This window comes from Fringilla coelebs (assembly GCF_963513975.1).
Source record: "Fringilla coelebs genome assembly, chromosome: 5".
NCBI lineage: Eukaryota > Metazoa > Chordata > Aves > Passeriformes > Fringillidae > Fringilla > Fringilla coelebs.
The window spans coordinates 513,739-533,325 of NC_140033.1; the positions used below are offsets into that span (position 1 = coordinate 513,739).

Genomic DNA, 19,587 nt, shown 5'->3' on the forward strand with positions numbered 1-19,587 from the left:
GACAGCAGAGGAGCCCACAGACACAGACACAGAGTGAAAGCAATGCCTACGGCACCACCGGGAAGGAGTGCTGGACACGGCAGGAGGGCAGGAAAAGCACGGGAAGTGCCACCACCAAAGCGTCCCCCCGTGACACAGTCCCTGTTCCCACGGCGCAGAGCCGTCCTGCCCCAGCTGGGGGCACGGATCTGTGCCAAACTCAGCGAGCCATGGTGGCAGGAGAAGCCGTCCTGCTGCGGCAGCCGCTCCTGGTCCCGCCGGGAGGAGCCGGATCCGGGCAGATCCCACGGGAAGGGACTGCAAACCCGGGTGCCGGGCACAGCCCGGGCACGGGCAGCACCTCGCTCTGCCCCGGAGCCCTGGCCTGGCTCCACCCCTCCACAAACCCCGGCAGCACCGCCGGCTTCTCCCGGGACCCGCATGGCTCTGGGTGCCAGAGGGAGCCCGGGACGAGGAGCAGCACCTGCCCCAAACCCCGCTGTGATATGGGATCAGGGAGAGCCCCTCGGGGTCAGGGCACCACGGGGAGGACACCCCTGTGGAGGCACCGGGGCCTGTGCTGCTGTCCCAGTGCTGTCCCAGTATCCTGTGCTACTGTCCCAGTGCCCTGTGCTGCTGTCCCAGTGCCCCATGGTGCTATCCCAGTGCCTTGTGGTGCTGTCCCAGTATCCTGTGCTGCTGTCCCAGTGCCCTGTGGTGCTGTCCCAGTGCCCTGTGGTGCTGTCCCAATGTCCCGTGCTGCTGTCCCAGTGCCCCGTGCTGCTGTCCCAATGTCCCATGGTGCTGTCCCAGTACCCTGCAGTGCTGTCCCAGTGCCCCGTGGTGCTGTCCCAATGTCCCATGGTGCTGTCCCAGTACCCCGTGGTGCTGTCCCAATGTCCCGTGGTGCTGTCCCAGTGCCCCGTGGTGCTGTCCCAATGTCCCATGGTGCCGTCCCAGTGCCAAGTGGTGCTGTCCCAGCCTGGCCAAGGCTCCTTCAGGATCAGCCTGGCTGTGGGATCATTCCTGGCACTCTGCTGGGGGAAGGGGAGCTCGGCCGAGGGAAGGCACATGGGGACACAAGCACACATCCACAGGGACATCCCAGGGGCCACCAGGGCACGAGAGCTCCAGGGCACAGACTGCTGTCCCCAGCCTCCTGCCAGGGGGTCCAGCTGGGCTCTCCCTCTCTGCCGCCCCCAATGAGCCTCCCAGCTCCATGTGCTGAGCCCAGCTGGCCCGGGGTGGGGCAGGCTGGAGGGAAACATGGCTCTGAGGGGACAGCAGGGGGGTTGGTGGTCTCAGCTGCAGGAGAAGCTGCTGCTCCTCAGGCCCCCAGCACAGGCACAGAACCCGGTGCAGACACAGACACAGGACCTGGCACGGACACAGACACAGGACCTGGCACAGGACCTGGCACAGACACGGGCAGAGCACCAGGCCAGTGCTCCGAGGAGAGCTCCAGGCTGCTGTCCTGGCCCTGCTGGCCCTGCTGGCCCGTGTCCCCGCAGCTGTCCCAGCCCTGCTCTCACAGATGGCCCGTGACCACTTGCTCTGGAGCAGCTCTCCACAGGGGGATCGCACAGGGCTGAGCGCAGAGCCAGACCCCAGGAGTGCCCACGGACCATGGAACGCTTGCATGAATTGAGCAGCACCGACGTCGAGCCCCTGGTGCTCCCTCCCAAGGCAGCAGGAGCCAGGACAGAAGCTGCAGCAGGAGCTCCTTGGCTAATTGAGGATCTGAGCGGGATTTGTGCTCGGAAGCACTCGGGAAAGCAGCAGGGCACGGAGCCAGGCCCTGCCCACGGGGCCCACTCCGGCATGGGGAGCAGGGAGCAGGATAGGCTGGGCTCTGAGGGGACAGAGCGAGGACAGGGAGGGGCGGCAGGAGCCCAGGACACCCACCTGTGCTCCCCCCGTGATGGGGATGGTGCAGGTCAGCAGGTTCCCGATGACGTTCTCCAGGGACACGCTCAGCCCGTCCACGTAGATGGTGTAGATCAGCCCCAGGCTGTTCTGGAGAGGGGAGCAGAGCAGGGATGAGCAGAGCAGGCAGCTGGGGACACCCCAGGGCTTGTCCCCAGCCACAAACACACCCTGGCAATGCCAGCTCCACATCTTCCTCGTCCACAGGGATGGGATATTCCGGCCAGGAGCACGTCCCCATCCCTGCACTGACCTCAGCAGAGCAGGAGACGGGTCCCTAAGGCCCGAGCTCCACGGGAGCAGTACTGAGGGGCCTTTCAAAGCTCCAGGAGAGAGGTGACCAGGGCAGCTGGGCTGCTGCAGCCTCCCTGCACCCCCATCCCACACAAACCCCAAGGAAGGCATGGCAGGAGAGCCTTCCCCAGAGAGGGCTGGCTGAAATGCCCAAAATTTGGGTGATGCTCTTGACAGCACACATGGACTCTGGTCAGCCCTGGCTGGTCACTATGGGTTCCTTCCCATCAAAACACCCTATTCCAACTGGGAAGCAACAGCAGTCCCAGCTCTGGGGGCAGCAGCACAGGGCAACCCCCAGGACAAGCTGGGAACGAGGGATTTGAGGAATTTGTGTTCCAGGCACCCTCGGGGTGCTGTTTTCCAACCATCAAGGAAAAGGAAAAACACAAATACCGGGATTTGGAGAGCAAGGCCAGGCAGACTCTGACACAATGGAATAATGAGGGAAGAGCAGGATAAACCACTGCCTGCTGGAATAATGAGGGAAGATGAAGCTCAGATTCCTGGGCACTGGAATGAGGAGCTGGGAACTGTTTCTGTCCCAGGGGAGCAGCTGGCAGGACACCTCTGTCTGTGGGAACAAGTGAGGGGACCCTGTCCCCTGGAGCTGCGCCAGCTGGTGCCTGGCAGGACCCCACTCTGCTGTCCCAGGCTTAGGAAAGCAGATCCTGTATTTCAGAGAAGTCCCACTCTACACAAGGCAGGGACACCTCCCACTGCCCCAGGCTGCTCCAGCCCCAGTGTCCAGCCTGGCCTTGGGCACTGCCAGGGATGCAGGGGCAGCCCCAGCTGCTCTGGCAATCCCAGCCCAGGCAGGAATTCCTCATTGCCAAGATCCCATCCATGCCTGCCCTCTGGCAGTGGGAGCCATTCCCTGGGTGCTGTCCCTGCAGGCCTTGTCCCCAGTCCCTCTGCAGCTCTCCTGGAGCCCCTGCAGGCCCTGCCAGGGGCTCTGAGCTCTCGCTGGAGCCTTCCCTTCTCCAGGCTGGGTGCTCCCAGCCCATCCCCATGGATACAATCCATACCCAGTCCTCCCAAGGCCTCCCCAGGCACACAATGCAGCACCTCTGGAGCCAGCAGACTGGCACAGCCAGTGCTCCCAGGAACAGGCTGTTCCTCAGGGGTTCCCAGGACTGGGGCCGGCAGCTGCTCCGTGTCCCGCAGCCATCCAGGATCAGCAGCAGCTGCGGCCCCACAGCTCCAGGGTGCCAAGGCAGGATGGAGCCAGGCTCCCAGGGGCTGTGCCAGCGTGTTCCCACTCCCACAGGCAGGAAGCCTTCCCCAGCACAGCTGCCCTCTCCCCTGAGCAGCATCCTGGCTCCTGACTCACCCGGAACACCTCGGCGTGGTCCAGCCGCGACACCAGCACCAGGCTCTTGGGAGCGAACAGCTGGGCAGGCTGCACGAGGGACGAGGCCTCCTCCTCCTCCTCACCCTCACCGTTCCTGGCATGGCTCTGGGGCTGGGGAGACACAAACCAGCCCGGGCTGGGGGTTCAGGGATGCTCTGCCCTGTCCCCAACTTCCAGTGCCAGAGTCTGGATCCCTGTGGCACAGGGAAGGCAGGAACCCCTGGCCAGAGCCAAAAGCAGCTTTTCCATCAGCACTGCTGACCAGCCTTCCCATCCATCCACCCATGGATTCCTCTGGCACAAAGAAGGCAGGAACTACTGGCCAGAGCTAAATCCAACTGAATGCTTCTCCACCAGCATTGCTGGCCACCCTTCCCATCCATCCACCCACAGGTTCCTGTGGCACAAGGAAGGCAGAAACCCCCTGCCAAAAGCAGCTGGGTGCCTCCTTGTCAGTGCCGCTGACCACCCTTCCCACGCACCCATGGATTCCTGTGGCACAGGGAAGGCAGGAACCCCTGACCAACGCCAAAGGCAGCTGGGTGCTTCCCCTGTCCCCGTGTCCCCGTGTGTGTCCCCATGTCCCAGTACCTGCGGGCTCTCCACGGCCTCCCAGAAGGTGAAGCAGGCGCAGTAGTGCCGCTCCGAGTTGATGTCGGTGAGCACGGCCACGAAGAAGGTGGGGGGGTTCCTCTCAGGGAAGAGCTGCCACCCGCTGGGCTGGCAGAACTGCGGGAGGAGCAGGGTGGGCTCAGGGGCTGCCAGCCCTCCCCTGCACCCTGTGATGCAGCCCTGAGCCCCGGCCCACATCGCCCACTGAGCCTGCTCCCAGCCCCATGGCCGGGAGCAGGGAGAGCACCGGGCAGAGCCCCCGGGCTCCTGGAACTCCCCACCCCGCTGGGCCGGCTCCTGGAATTCCCAAATCCCCCTTCGGGGAAGCAGAGCCAGCAATATCCCCTCCTGTCTGCGGGGACAGCAGGAGCCTCCTGGAGAGCCCCAGACAGGGAGGGGTCGTGATGGGACAGCCTGGCCAGGCAGGAGCCCCCCAGCTCCTGGGGAAGGTTCCCCCACGGCACAGAGACCCCAGACTCTGCGCTGACCCCATGGCACAGAGACCCCAACCTCTGCACTGCCCCATGGCACACAGACTTCAGGCTATGCACTGCCCCCATGGCACACAGACCCCAAACTCTGCACTGCCCCCATGGCACACAGACCCCAGGCTCTGCGCTGCCCCCATGGCACACAAACCCCAAACTCTGCACTGCCCCCATGGCACACAGACCCCAGACTCTGCACTGCCCCCATGGCACACAGACCCCAAACTCTGCACTGCCCCCATGGCACACAGACCCCAGGCTCTGCGCTGCCCCCATGGCACACAAACCCCAAACTCTGCACTGTCCCCATGGCACACAGACCCCAGACTCTGCACTGCCCCATGGCACACAGACCCCAAACTCTGCACTGTCCCCATGGCACACAGACCCCAGGCTCTGCACTGCCCCCATAGCACACAGACCCCAGACTCTGCACTGTTCCCATGGCACACAGACCCCAGGCTCTGCACTGCCTCCATGGCACACAGACCCCAGACTCTGCACTGCCCCATGGCACACAGACCCCAGGCTCTGCACTGCCTCCATGGCACACAGACCCCAGGCTCTGCACTGCCCCCATGGCACACAGACCCCAGACTCTGCACTGCCCCCATGGCACAGAGACCCCAAACCCTGCACTGCCCCCATGGCACACAGACCCCAAACCCTGCACTGCCCCCATGGCACACAGACCCCAAACTCTGCACTGCCCCCATGGCACACAGACCCCAAACTCTGCACTGCCCCCATGGCACACAAACCCCAAACCCTGCACTGCCCCCAGCCCACGGTGGGCCAGACACCCCATGCCAGCACCACACGGAGCCCAGAAGGAAAGGGGACACGTGGGACACGGGCTCTGGAGTGGCTCCAGGAGGTGGCACCACTCCCCTAGCACAAACACGGACCCGGCTGTGCCATCTCACTGCACCAGCCCCTAGCACTTCCCAAAGCCCCTCCCCGGGCCGGGGTAATTCCAGACTCCCCCGGCTTCCCGAGTCTCAGGGGATTTTCTTGATTTCCTCAGGGCTGGAATTGGCTGCTGAGGAGCTGTGGAAAATTCCCTGGGTGCGGAACAGCCCGGCTCCTTCCAGCCCAGCTCCTCCCGGGGCTGGAGACACGCTGAGGACACAGGAATTCTGCAAACCCCGGGAGGAGGAAAACCATGGCACCAGGGCTTGGCGAGCTCAGGAATCCTGCCCCAGCTCCCTCAGGAGCCTAAGGTGGATCCCACCTGAGTCTCCCAGCTGCTCACCACTCCCCGTGCTCACAGCATCCACAGATCCTCCTGTCCTCCCTGGGAAGAGCCCACGGGACAGGAGCTGGGCTTTGGCTGGATCCTTGGGGTGGCAGCAGGAGGGACAGGAGGAGAAAGCACCCCAGGAGCTGCTTCCCACATTCTGTGTCCTTGGAAAGCAACACCCGGGGCTTCTCCACCCCGGGGCCTCCTGCCGGCTCCCATGGGAGTGCAGGGGAAGGTTTGGCTCAGCAGAACACCGGGATGAGCACACGGTGTCACTGTAGCGGTGTCACTGTCCCAAGGTGGGAATTGCCCCTCCCTGCTCCCAGCCCCACACAGAGATCGCCTGGCACTGCGGGAATGAGGAGCTGCTGGGTCAGGATCATGGAATCAGGGAACCCTGGAATGGTAGGATGGGAAGGGACCTCAGAGCCCCCCTAGTGTCACCCTGCCATGGCAGGGACACCTCCCACTGTCCCAGGCTGCTCCAGCCCCACTGTCCAGTCTGGCCCAGGGATCCAGGGGCAGCCCCAGCTGCTCTGGCAATTCCAGCCCAGGGCCCACCCACCCTTCCAGCCAGGAATTTCCTCCCAATATCCCACCTGAATCTCCCTTCTTTTAGTTTTAAACCCTTCTCCCTTTGCCTGGCTCCCACCCAGCATTCCCAGACAGGGATGCACTCTAGGACCATGGTGTCACCCTCCCCTGAGAGACAGGAGGGGTGGGAGGCCCCAGAATTCCACCAAGCCACTTGGGATACAGAGTCAGCTCCCTAAAACAGCACCTGCTGAGAGGATGAGTCACCTCAAACACCAGCAGGTGACACCTGGATCAGGTGACTCCGCGGGAGCACACAGAAATGCCAGAGTCACTCCCAGCCCAGTGTGAGCTCACTCGATCCCACCTGGATCATTCATCCTGCAGGAGCCCTGTGATGCCACACCCACTGCCCCACCTCACCCAGATCCTCCAGGAAGGAAAACCATGGCAATGGGCACGGCTGGCAGGGCCAGGACTCTGGAGTCAGTCCCACCAGACCGATGGTGGCACCTGATGCTCGGCCACCCTGAGGTGCCACAGGTGAAGGGAAGCACAAACACAGATCCCCGTGGACAGAGCAGGACCATGGAATTGCTTGGGGTGGAAAGACCCCCTGAGCCAGCCAAGCCCAACCATTCTCAGCACTGCCACGGCCACCACTGACCCTGTCCCCAAGTGCCACATCCACACAGCTCTGAAATCCCAACAGGGATGGGGACTCCACCACTGCCCTGGGCACCTGTGCCAGGGCTGCACAGCCCTTTCCAGGAAGAATTTCCCCAATATCCATCCTGAGGCTGCCCTGGCTCAGCCTGAGGCTGTTCCCTCTCCTCCTGTCCCTGCTCCCTGGAGCACAGCCCACACCCCCCAGCTCCACTCTCCTCCTTCACCAGTTCTTCCCCAGGTACTCCACAGCCTTTCCCAAGGATCCATTTTGCAAGGATCCCACCCATGATGTCCCAATCCATGCCCCTGGTCACTTATTCTTCCAGCTGATCCCATCCAGGGGGGAGTGTGGTGGTGCCTCTCCTCCCTCTGGAGTGTTCCCCAAACAGCTGCAGGCTCCGAGGGCTCGGCTGCAGCTGCCAGCCCCGAATCCACCTGCCAGGGAGGGAAACACCTGGGGAACAGGATGGCCAGGCTGGACACCGGGGCTGGAGCAGCCTGGGGCAGTGGGAAGGGACCTCAGAGCCCCTGCAGTGCCAGCCCTGCCATGGCAGGGACACCTCCCCCTGCCCCAGGCTGCTCCAGCCCCAGTGTCCAGCCTGGCCTTGGGCACTGCCCGGGATGCAGGGGCAGCCTCAGCTGCTCTGGCAGTTCCAGCCCAGCCAGGAATTCCTCATTGCCAAGATCCCATCCATGGCTGCCCTCTGGCAGTGGGAGCCATTCCCTGGGTGCTGTCCCTGCAGGCCTTGTCCCCAGTCCCTCTGCAGCTCTCCTGGAGCCCCTGCAGGCCCTGGAAGCTGCTGGATGCCCTGGAATGCTGGCAGAGGTGGAGCAGGTCTGGAGGCCTGGACACACCCAGCAGGTGCCAAAACCATCCCAGAGCTGCCTCAGGACATGGAAAATCCCACACTGAGTCCAGCAGACCTGTGGGATCATGGCATTGAAGGTCTTAAAGGCCAGTGCTGAGGAAGGATCCAAAAGGGAAAATGGGAATGGCCCTGAGAGCCACTGGAGCACAGGGAGCCCCTGGATTAACAGGAATCTCCATTCCCACCTGGATCCCTCTGTTCCAGCAGAGACCCTGGGCTGTCCTGGGAATGCCCTTCCCCTGGAATGCCCCAACCAGGCAGCTCCCGGGGCTCTGCAGGAGCAGCTCTGGGCAGGCAGGGAGAGGCTCGCAGGGTGATTTATCCACACCCCGTGCCTGTCCCCAGAGGAACTCGATCCATCAAAATGCGTTATTTCTGCTGGGAATTGCTGCCGGACACTGCGCACGGCCAGGAGCTCCCAACCCCACCTCCCTGCACACCCTGGGAACGCTTCTTTCCCCAAAAAGCTGTCAAGGAGGATCAGCCCTGACCGCAGTGGCACGTCCCACCCGACCCCCGGGACGGGCTCCCGCGGATTTCCCGAGCTGCCTTCGGAGCAGCCCCATGTGCTGCTCCCCCAGGACACTCAGAGAGTTTGTGGGAAGCCCTGGAGCCACCCCTGGCTCCCAACAGCATAGGGCTCCAATTGTTTAAATTCCGAGGATTTTTTGGCTGGACAGTTTGACCCTTGGGAAAAAAAGCTGCTTTGCTCCTGCTTGGGACAGTTCCCAAGTCCCTGCAGACACCAGGAAACTCAGAGTAGAAAAATAAAAGTAAATATAAAAATAAATGTGCTTTTGCCTCAGATTAAACAGCACAGAAAGATCCCAAATTGCACTGGAATTTCAGGAGATATGTGATGGGAAGAGGAGCTGCACACTGCTGATCCCAGTAACAATGGGATGAGGAGCCAGCGACCCCAGTGTTGATGGGCAGGGACACCTCCCACTGTCCCAAGTGCTCCAAGCCCCAACATCCAGCCTGGCCTTGGGCACTGCCAGGGATCCAGGGGCAGCCCCAGCTGCTCTGGGCACCCTGTGCCAGGGCCTGCCCACTCTCCCAGCCAGGAATTCCTTCCCAAGATTCCACCTAAAAGGATGCCCATCCCTGGCACAGCTGCCCAGGGCAGCGCTGGAGTCCCCATCTCTGCAAGGGTTTCAAAGCCATGTGGATGTGGCACTTGGGGACATGGGCAGTGTGGCCTGGGCACCACTGATTGCACTTAATGGGCTCAGAGGGATTTTCCAACCCAAATAAATCTATAATTCTGTGAACTCCAGGGGGAATGGAGCAGCTTCCGGAGGGCTCAGCCCAGCCTTTTCACTGGAATGGAGCTCCAGCTCCTCCCGCAGGGTCCCTGGAGCTCCTGGGCACAGGGCAGGGATTGGGAAGAGCTCCCACTCCTGTTGAGCAGTAAGGGGAACAATCCCACTCCCCTAGATGATCTGGAGGATCCCCACAGCTCCACATCCCGGGAATGTCCCAGCTCTGAGCTGATCCCAAAGCACTCCCGAGAGCCGGTGACCGTGTCCAGAGGGCTGGGGACACCCAGGCCCGGGCCCTGGGATCCAGCCCCAGGCAGGGCAACAGGAGCTGGGCGTGCTCAGCCTGCAGAAAGGAGACTCAGGGCTGCCCCCAGCCCTCCCTGCAGCTCCTGAAAGGTGCCTGTGCCCAGCTGGGCTCGGGCTCTTTCTCTAGCAGCACTGACACAACCAGAGCACACAGCACCAAGCTGTGCCCAGGGAAATTCAGGCTGGAGAGCAGGAAAAAGCTTTTCCAGCAAGGGGGATAAAGTTCTGCAGTGGCTGCAGGGGAGGTGCTGCAGTCACCATCCCTGGGTGTGTTTAACAAGCCTGCATGTGGCACTGCCTGCCAGGCTCTGCCTGAGGGGCTGGGCTGGACCCCATGGCCTTGAAGGTCTCTCCCAACCCAGGATTCTGTGATTGTGTGAGATTGTGTGTGATTCCATGTGATTCCGTGTGATTGTGTGAATTCTGTGTGATTCTGTGTGATCCTGTGAAAGGCTGGCCCTGCTCCTGAGGGGGCTGTGGACACTAAGGCTGCATCCATGGCTCCTCCAGGAGGCATTCCAGCATCCCACAAGAGGAGGGGTAGCAGGAGGCCAGGAGAGGAGCCCGGGCTGGATCCATCCCACTGTTTCTGGAGAGTTCCACAGCTGGAGATGCACCCAGGGCAGGAGGGAACTGCTCCCTCCCAGCCCGCCAGTCAGACCCCGTGGGATGGGTCCCAGTGTCACCCCCAGTGTCACCTGTGGGTCCCCAGCCACTCACCAGCTCGATGCCCTGTGGGAAGGGGTTGTCCTCCCAGTCCTTCTCCGGGAAGCGCTGCAGGATCTGGCCCTGTCCATCCCCGCTCCCTGTGGAGACAAGATGGGATTAGAGGGCAGCAGGTACCCCCCCCCCAGCGGGAATGCCCGGCTCGAACACTGCGGTGCTCCAGCTCTCCATGGATGGGGCAGCACAGGAGAGACCCCAGCTCCTCCCAGGCTGAGCAGCACTGCCCACTCCAGCAGGGAACAGCAGAGATTCCAAGGAATCCCAGAGCCTTCTCTGGAGGTGGGAGCGGTACTGGAGCAGGAACTCCAGCTCCTCTCCAGCCAGAACTTCCTTCCCTGCGATCCCAACACGGACAGCACCCCCCACTCTGAGCTGCACTCCCTGCTCCTCATGTCCCCGCTGGCCTTTCCCCAGACAGCCCTGCCCGGGGTTTGCTTTTGGGTTCCTGACAGCTCCTGTTTCCCCGGGGCTTTATGGAGCACTGGGAGCACTCCAAACCCTCACCTGCCCCCAGCCCACACCATTCCAGACCCTAAATCCTGCTGGTTCCCATGGACAGCCTGGAAAAGGCCCAGCAGGGCAGGCAGGCACGCTGGGAGCAGCCGGCCCTGGGACAGCCCAAGGTGACAGTGCCACCAAGTGCTCCTGTCACAGACCCTGCCAGGCTGGGAAGGGCTCCCACACTGCTCATGCTGCTCCAAAGACAGAGCCTCTCCTGGATCCAGCTGGGAATCACAAATCCCAAGGATTCTGGCCCAGCCATGAAGGCAGACAGCCCCATGCTGGGGAGAGGGGGGCTCCTTCCAGCCCCTTCCAGAGCTGCTGAGGGATTATCCACTTCCAGGGACCACCCAGGGCCTCTCCATCCCAGGAGCCGGGTCCTGGCCATGGAATGGGGCTGGGAAAGCAGGAGGAGCCCCAGGGAAGGGCTATTTTGGGAGCCCAGACAAGTCCCCAGGGTCCTGCTCACCGCCCGGCAGCCACAGCTGGATTTAGCAGGGAGAGAGAAAGGGAAAGGGGCCATTTATAGCCCTGGGCCCAAAATGGAAAGGCTGGAGCCAAACTGGGCACCAAATATCCACAGGGATGGGGTCAACCAGATCCTGCCTGGCCACGTGCTGCGACACCACAGTCCTGCTCTGTCACCACGTCCCTCCTCTATCCCTGCTCCATCCCTGCTCCAGCCCCACGTCCCCCTGGAGGCAGCCCTGGCCCCGAGTGCTCCCAGCCCTGGCCAAAGGCTGCCCACTCCCAGTGCCAAGGGCTCGGCTCAAACTCCAGACAGGAAAATCCCTTGAGATCCACACATCAGGATTACTGCTCCAAGCTGTGCCCTCCACATCCAGCCCTGCCACGGCTTTGCTGCAATATCCTCAGTTAAAGGGGAATGGACAGACCACAAAACCATGGAATGATTTGGGTGGGAAGGGACCCCAAAGCCCCCCCAGTGCCACCCCTGCCTTGGCAGGGACACCTCCCACTGTCCCAGGCTGCTCCAGCCCCAGTGTCCAGCCTGGCCTGGGACACTGCAGGGATCCAGGAGCAGCCCCAGCTGCTCTGGCAGTTCCAGCCCAGCCAGGAATTCCCAATTCCCAAGATCCCATCCATGCCTGCCCTCTGGCAGTGGGAGCTATTCCCTGTGTGCTGTCCCTGCAGGCCTTGTCCCCAGTCCCTCTGCAGCTCTCCTGGAGCCCCTTCAGGCCCCAGCCCTGGAGCAGCTCCGGGGCCTCCTCTGGGCTCTCTCCAGCAGCTCCAGGTGCTGCTGCTGTGTCCCCAGGGCTGGGGCAGCTCTGCAGCTGGGGTCTCACCTGAGGGGCACTGGGGCAGGATGCCCCCTGCCCTGCTGCCCACTGGGCCCAGCCCAGGGCTGGGGGTTCTCAGGCTCATCATCCTCAACACAAACAAAAATAATTCCAAGGGCTGTTGAGAACAATGGGAACCTCGACTCCCCCAGAGCCAGGAGCTGCCACCCTTCAGCCAGCTGCAGGCAGGTACATCCTGATTCTAGGGACTGTCACCAACAGCCTGACTCAGGAATCCAGCACTTCCCTCAGCTGCTCCCGGGCAGCCTGATCCCAGCTTTCCCACTTCCCACCATTCAGCTCCGTATCGGGATCGGCGTGTCCCTTCCTGCCCGGGAGAGCTGGACCTGCCCCATCCATTCTCCTGCCATCCCAGCTGAGATCCCTGGGAAAGCTCGAGATTCCTGGGAAAGCACGTGTGCCTGTGAACCCCGGCCCGCAGGCAGCTGCTGCTCCATCCTTCCTGCAGGGCCGGGGGACACCTGGGGGAGCCCGGCCCCGCCCCGGGCCGCGCTGGAAGGTCACGGGATGTTGTTGTGATACAGGAAATTCTAAATAAGCCCAGAGGTAAACACGGGGCTGAGCCACGGCACCGGATGACCCCGGCTGGGAGCGCTGGCACGCCGGGACACGGCCGGACACTGCCGGGAACAGCTCCGGACACGGGTCACGGACACGCGAGCGCGTCCCCCGTGTGCCCTGAGTGGTGGCACAAGAGGAGCTGCGCCTCAGCCCTGCACACAGACCAGCCAGGCCTCTGCCTGCCGGGCCTGGGGGGTTCCCAGAGCCTGCAGGAGGTGCCAACCCTCCCTGGAAAGTCCCAGGGGATTCACGGGTAGAGCACCACAGGCAGGTCCTGCTCCGGGACAGCCACGGGGTCTGGGCAGGGAACCAGTCCTGCAGCAGCTCCTGCAGCCCTTTCACAGAATCACAGAATCCTGGGCTGGGAGAGACCTTCAAGGCCATGGGGTCCAGCCCAGCCCCTCAGGCAGAGCCTGGCAGGCAGTGCCACATCCAGGCTTGTTAAACACACCCAGGGATGGTGACTGCAGCCCCTCCCCTGCAGCCACTGCAGAACTTTATCCCCTGTGCTGGAAAAGCTTTTTCCTGCTCTCCAGCCTGAATTTCCCTGGGCACAGCTTGGGGCTGTGTGCTCTGGCTGTGTCAGCGCTGCTGGAGAAAGAGCCCGAGCCCAGCTGGGCACAGGCACCTTTCAGGAGCTGCAGGGAGGGATGGGGGCAGCCCTGAGTCTCCTTTTCCTGAGGAGCTGGATGTGACACAGAGAGAAGGAAATTTTCACAGGGATTTGAGGCAAAGGAGCTTGTCTGGAACAAGCCCTGTCCCACCTCTCACACCTGACACCCTCCACTCCCAGGTGACTGGAGGTGTTTCACCATCAGCATGGGACCACTGGTCTGGCCAGTCCCCAGGAACGGCTCCTCTGCAGGCTGGAACACGACTCCCACACCCCTGAACCTTGGAAATTCAGGATTAAATCATCCAGGGGAGCACAAAGTTCAAACAACACAGCTCAGAGCTGGAGCTGGCACAGGTCACCAGAGCAGCTGGGGCTGCCCCTGGATCCCTGGCCAGGCTGGACACTGGGGCTGGAGCAGCCTGGGACTGTGGGAGGTGTTCCTGCCATGGAACTAGATGAGGCTTAAGGTCCTTTCCATCCCAAACTATTCCACAATTCCAAGTCCTCCCCACAGGAGCCAGAGCTGTTCCAGCCCTCCTTCCCCCCAGGCTCCAATCTGGAGGTGATGTCCAGCCAGGAGTGAGTGGAATCACTTTGGAAACATCCAGTTACTTCAGATACCTTAAATTATTCCAGAAACATTCATTTCACACCATTAATGATTCTCCAGCTCCCCCAGGTTCAGGGGCAGCCTCATGCCTGCCTGGAAGCATCAGCTGAGGCTTCTGAGAGCTTCTCACTGCAGGAATTATTTATAAATTCAGCAGCTTTACAGCAGCAGAAAATCCTTGGTGCTCCAAAGCCCTGCCTGGACTCTCTGAGGTGGCTCCTGCAAAGGCAGAGACAGAGCAGGCACAAGGCCACACAACCTGCCAGGACCTGGAGCCACTGTCAAGGGCACTCAGAGCCAAGCTCTGACCCCAGCCCAGCCCGGGGCTGCTCCAGCACAGGCAAAGGAGGCCCAGCCCAGCCCAGAGCAGAGCCCTGATGGGGCTCTTGGAACGAGGCAGGAGCCATGAATCCCTGGGGCAGCACCAAACAGGGATTGGGAAATGCCCTGCAAGCCCTGGGAGCGATTGCATCAACCAGCACCAACCAATGCAGAGAGGAGTGCTGCCAGCAGCCCCTGCCCCATCCCTGGAAACACCCCAGGCCACGCTGGACACTGGGGCTGGAGCAGCCTGGCACAGGGGAAGGTGTCCCTGCCATGGCAGGGGTGGCACTGCAGGGGTTTGAGGTCCCTTCCCACCCAACTAGCTCTTGGACTCCCTGATCCTGTCCCACCTGTGCACTGAGTGGTGGCTCCTGCCAGTGCCTGGCACACAGCCAGAGCAGAGAGGGCACTGCCAGGCTGGAATGTCAGCCCAGGGGGGCAGGAGGCCGATGGCCCCTGGGCTGTGGCAGCCCCAGTGTGGGCACGGCCCCAGGGCAGGGACTGTCCCCTGTGCTGGCCCTGCCAGGGACCCCCTGGAATCCTGGGGGACAGCTCTGGGCCCCTCCTGCCAGGAGAGCCCTGGAGGAGCTGGAGCATGTCCAGGGAATGGAGCTGGGAAGGGGCTGGAGCCCCAGGAGGGCTGGGGGAGCTGGGCAGGGGCTGAGCCTGGAGCAAAGGAGGCTCAGGGGGCCCTTGTGGCTCTGCACAAGTCCCTGCCAGGAGGGGACAGCCGGGGGGGTCGGGCTGTGCTGCAGGGAACAGGGACAGGAGGAGAGGGAACGGCCTCAGGCTGGGCCGGGGCAGCCTCAGGATGGATATTGGGGAAATTCCTCCTGGAAAGGGCTGTGCAGCCCTGGCACAGGTGCCCAGGGCAGTGGTGGAGTCCCCATCCCTGTTGGGATTTTTGAGCTGCGTGGATGTGGCACTTAGGGACATGGTCAGTGGTGGCCTTGGCATTGCTGAGAATGGTTGGGCTTGGCTGGTCTGGGAGAGCTTTTCCAACGTGACTCCATGAATCCACGGTGTCAGAAGAGAACAGCCCTGTCCCCCTGTGGGAAGCCCTGTGCAGGACATTCCCACAGCAATGGAGCCGTGGGATTTGTCACCAGCAGCCGCTGCCAGCCCAGCTGGGCCCAAGGACCAAACCTGCCCCGTTCAGCTGCTGGGACACACCAGGGGGGCACGGCAGGATCAAAGCCTGGCACTGGGGCTGCTGCAGCTCCCCCTGGAATTCCCCAGGATCTGGGAGTGGCACAGCCCCAGAGCTGGGCCTGGGCCAGGCCCGGCTGCAGCACCTGCCCTGTGTGGCACCGGCACCGGGCAGGAAGCTCCGGAGGCAGGAAAAGCCTGCAAGAACACTGTGAGCTTCCTGACAGGCACAGGCTGTGTGCCACACCAGGGGGTGATGGCCTGCCATGGTGCCATGCCATGCCATGCCATGCCAGTCCAGCCCCAAACCCCTGTGACCACCTCCTGTAGTCCCTCCAGTCATGTCCAGGAGCTGCATCCCATTTCCCACATCTCCACCACAATCCTGGGATGGTTTGGGTGGGAAGAGACCCCAGAGCCCCTCCAGTGCCACCCCTGCCATGGCAGGGACACCTCCCACTGCCCCAGGCTGCTCCAGCCCCACTGTCCAGCCTGGCCTGGGACACTCCAGGGATGCAGGGGCAGCCCCAGCTGCTCTGGCAATCCCAGCCCAGCCAGGAATTCCTCATTCCCAAGATCCCATCCATGCCTGCCCTCTGGCAGTGAGAGCCATTCCCTGGGTGCTGTCCCTGCAGGCCTTGTTCCCAGTCCCTCTGCAGCTCTCCTGGAGCCTCTTTAGGTGCACTGGGCACTCTGGGACAGTAGAAGGTGTCCCTGCCATGGCAGGGGTGGCACTGGATGGGGTTTAATGTCCCTTCCCACCAAACCATTCCATGATTCTCAGACACGTCACACCAACATGAGGACAACCAGCCCATCCTTCACCCCTCTGTTCACCAGGAATCATCACCTGAGTGGGGAGCTGGGCTATTCCATCCCTGGCCTCCGCTCCTGCCTCCCTCCCAAAGAGCAGGAATAAGGCACAGACAGGGATGAGCCATCCCATCCCAGCCCATCCCAGCCCTACAGCCCCCCGCCCCCAAGCCCACCCAGAACAACACCCGAGTGTCTGCTGTGGGGACAAAGGAGCCTCTGTTCCCTGTGACGTGTCCCCGAGAATGGCCTTTCTATGGAGGGAACAAAGGGGCCGTTTGTGGGGCTGGGGTGGCCCCGCTGCTCCAGCCACCGCCAGGAAAGCCCACCCAGCCCAGGGAGAGCACACAGCCCCTGTCCCACCCCTGGCCACCAGCATGGGATGGGACAGCCCTGTCCCCACCAGCACCAACAGCAGGTGCTGGCAGCTCCTTGTGCCAATCCTGGGATCCCTGAGGCTGGAAAACCCTCTGGGATCGCTGAGTCCCAGCTGTGCCCAATGCCCACCTTGTCCCCAACGCAGAGCCCTGAGTGCCACCTCCAGGAATCCCTTGGACACCTCCAGGGGTGGGCACTCTAAAGCTCCCTCGGCAATGGAATCCCTGTTCCAGTGCTGAACAACTCTTTCCATGGAGAAATTCTTCCTGAAGTGGCACTTACCGGACCCCCAGTGTCCCCTCCAGCTGTCCCCAAGGCCACATCCCCCCTGTGGCACGGCTGCGGTGCCCCCCAGAACGGGACATTCCCATTCTGGGGGGCACCGCAAAATCCCAAGGAATAATTTCCCACTCATGGTTCTCTCCATGTTTTAGTGCAATCCTATGGGACAAGGAGCTTGGGAAGGACACAGCCCTTCCCAGACAGCAGGAACCCTGCAGGAGCAGGTGACTGGGACACCTCTGGCTTGCCAAAGGGATTTGGAGGGGATTTGGGGCAAAAGTCTCCCAAAGTCACACCTGGAACAGCAATTCTTGTCCTGAGTGCAGCTAAAAAAAGGGAAAAACTTAGCAATAAGGGCCTTGCTCTCTGTTTAATGGTCACTTCGGTGATGCCTGAGGATGTGCTTGACCTGCTGGACACAGGGAAGATAAGGATCACCCGGGGAAGATAAGGATCACCCACAGCCTGGGATACAGAGCTGGGTGAGGAAACAAACTGTCTGCATGCAATTCCAGGCTGGAAAAACTCCATCCAGCCACGGAACGCTTCCCACGGGAGGCAAAGCCCTCCAGTCCGGGGTCACTCACTCCCAGTTACAACATCCTGGAGCAGCAGCAGGGGGTGTCACCGCCTGGCCAGCACGGGGAGCTGGACCTGGGGACACGCCCAGCATGGCACTTCAGGGAGCACGGCTCCCATTCCCTGTGGAATCCAGGGAGCAATGGCTTGGGGAGGCTCTGGGTCAGGGTGTTTGTAGGAAGCTGAAATGAGGCAGGTGAAGGAGGGGTCAGTGCTGATCCCCCCACCCTGGCTCACACCAGTCCTGTCCCGAGATGTCATTATTCCTCAAACCCCTTCCTAACCCCTCTCAACCTCTCCAGAATCCCTCTCAAATTCAGGAGAAATGTTGGAGAGAGCCTTCTCTCTCTGCACACAGCCCGGGGCAGTGCCAGATGCCCTGCCAGGAGCTGGGGGTGCAGACTCCCAGCCATCAGGAATGCTGGCAAATCCCTGGCACAGAATACGGCTGGAAAATCCCAGGAGCCTGTGGAATGTGGGGTTCTCTGCTCCCCCACCACCCCAGATCCTGCAGGAAGATCCACTTGGATCCTGCCCACACCCAGCACTTTTGGGATGGCACTCAGCACGTGCCCCAGGGAAGATCCCAGGATGCAGGAGTGGTCAGTGAAGAGGGAGCAGCCCGGCATGGAATCCCTGCAGTCCTGGCAGGGTCAGATCCTGGGAGATCCCCACCACCTCCACCCAAAGCTGTGCCTGGGAGCGGGCTCGGCACAGCCTGGGCAGAGCCCAGCTGTTCCCTGACCCCGTTCCAAGGGAGAGCTGTGTTTATCTTTGGAAACATTAAGGCAGAAGAGGAAGTAATTAAATTAAAAAAACCCCGCCTGCTTCCGAGAGCTCGGCGCAGGAAAGTGCCGCCGGCCCCGAGCGTTCCTGGCAGCGGGACACGGCCACGGCCTGCAGCTGCCACTGCTCACCCAGCCACGGCTGCAGCAGGAAGGGTTTCCATAAATCCCTGGGGGACACGGCCCCACAACCCCTCAAACCACCTTAAAACACCACCCACACAGTGCAGGAGACAGAGGTCCCTTTGGAGGAGCCCTCCAGGAAAACTGGAAGCTGTGAGAGCCCGGGAGCTGCTTTAAGGGATCCCAGGTGGCCTCCAAAGGTCCCTTTGGACCCCACATCCTCTGGGGTTCCACCAAGAGCAGCCAGGTGACATTGACACCCAGCTGGGGGGAAAATGTCCAGGAGGGGCTCCAGGAGAGCTGCAGAGGGACTGGGGACAAGGCCTGCAGGGACAGCACCCAGGGAATGGCTCCCACTGCCAGAGGGCAGCCATGGATGGGATCTTGGCAATGAGGAATTCCTGCCTGGGCTGGGATTGCCAGAGCAGCTGGGGCTGCCCTGCATCCCTGCAGTGTCCCAGGCCAGGCTGGACACTGGGGCTGGAGCAGCCTGGGGCAGGGGGAGGTGTCCCTGCCATGGCAGGGGTGGCACTGGGGGGGCTCTGAGGTCCCTTCCCTTCCAAACCATTCCATGCCTCCCTGATTCCATGACCTGGAGCCCGGTGGGTGCTGTGGCTCAGCCCCCTCGGGACCAGGATCCCACTGCCTGGCCGTGGTCCCGTGGCCAGAGCTGCTAAAAGCATTTTGGGGAGGAACCTCTGCTATTTTTACCTGATGCCAAATTCCAGCTGCTTCCCAGGGGAGCCATTCCCAGCTCCACTGGCACCCCGGGTGATAATTATGGGGATGCCAACATTTACCCATGTCCTAAAAACAGCCCTGGCTGCTCCCATGGCCCCTCCTGCCCTGAGGGAAAAATATGTGGGAATTACAAAATGGTTTGGGTGGGAAGGGACCTCAGAGCCCCTCCAGTGCCACCACGGGCAGGGACACCTCCCACTGTCCCAGGCTTCAATGTCCCAGTGTCCAGCCTGGCCTTGGGCACTGCCAGGGATCCAGGGGCAGCCACAGCTGTTCTGGCAATCCCAGCCCAGCCAGGAATTCCTCATTGCCAGGATCCCATCCATGCCTGCCCTCTGGCAGTGGGAGCCATTCCCTGGGTGCTGTCCCTGCAGGCCTTGTCCCCAGTCCCTCTGCAGCTCTCCTGGAGCCCCTTCAGGCCCTGCCAGGGGCTCTGAGCTCTCCCTGGATCCTTCTCCCCTCCAGGTGAACATTCCCAGCTCTCCCAGCCTGGCTCCAGAGCAGAGCTGTTCCCAACTGGCAAAGGGACACAGAGGGA

General features: G+C 62.1%; 1 protein-coding gene across 3 annotated transcripts in view; it reads right to left on the reverse strand.

Moving 5' to 3' along the window:
* The window catches only part of SBF1 (SET binding factor 1), a 64,990-nt gene that overhangs the window by 27,205 nt on the left and 18,198 nt on the right, over positions 1 to 19,587 (reverse strand). For all 3 annotated transcript variants that reach the window (XM_084205974.1, XM_084205973.1, XM_084205972.1), the window contains exons 2-5: positions 10,260 to 10,345; positions 4,145 to 4,282; positions 3,533 to 3,664; positions 1,885 to 1,995 (exon numbers count right to left, since the gene is read on the reverse strand). In XM_084205974.1, coding sequence (XP_084062100.1) covers positions 1,885 to 1,995; positions 3,533 to 3,664; positions 4,145 to 4,282; positions 10,260 to 10,345 — 467 coding nt within the window. The remainder of the gene's footprint in view (positions 1 to 1,884; positions 1,996 to 3,532; positions 3,665 to 4,144; positions 4,283 to 10,259; positions 10,346 to 19,587) is intronic.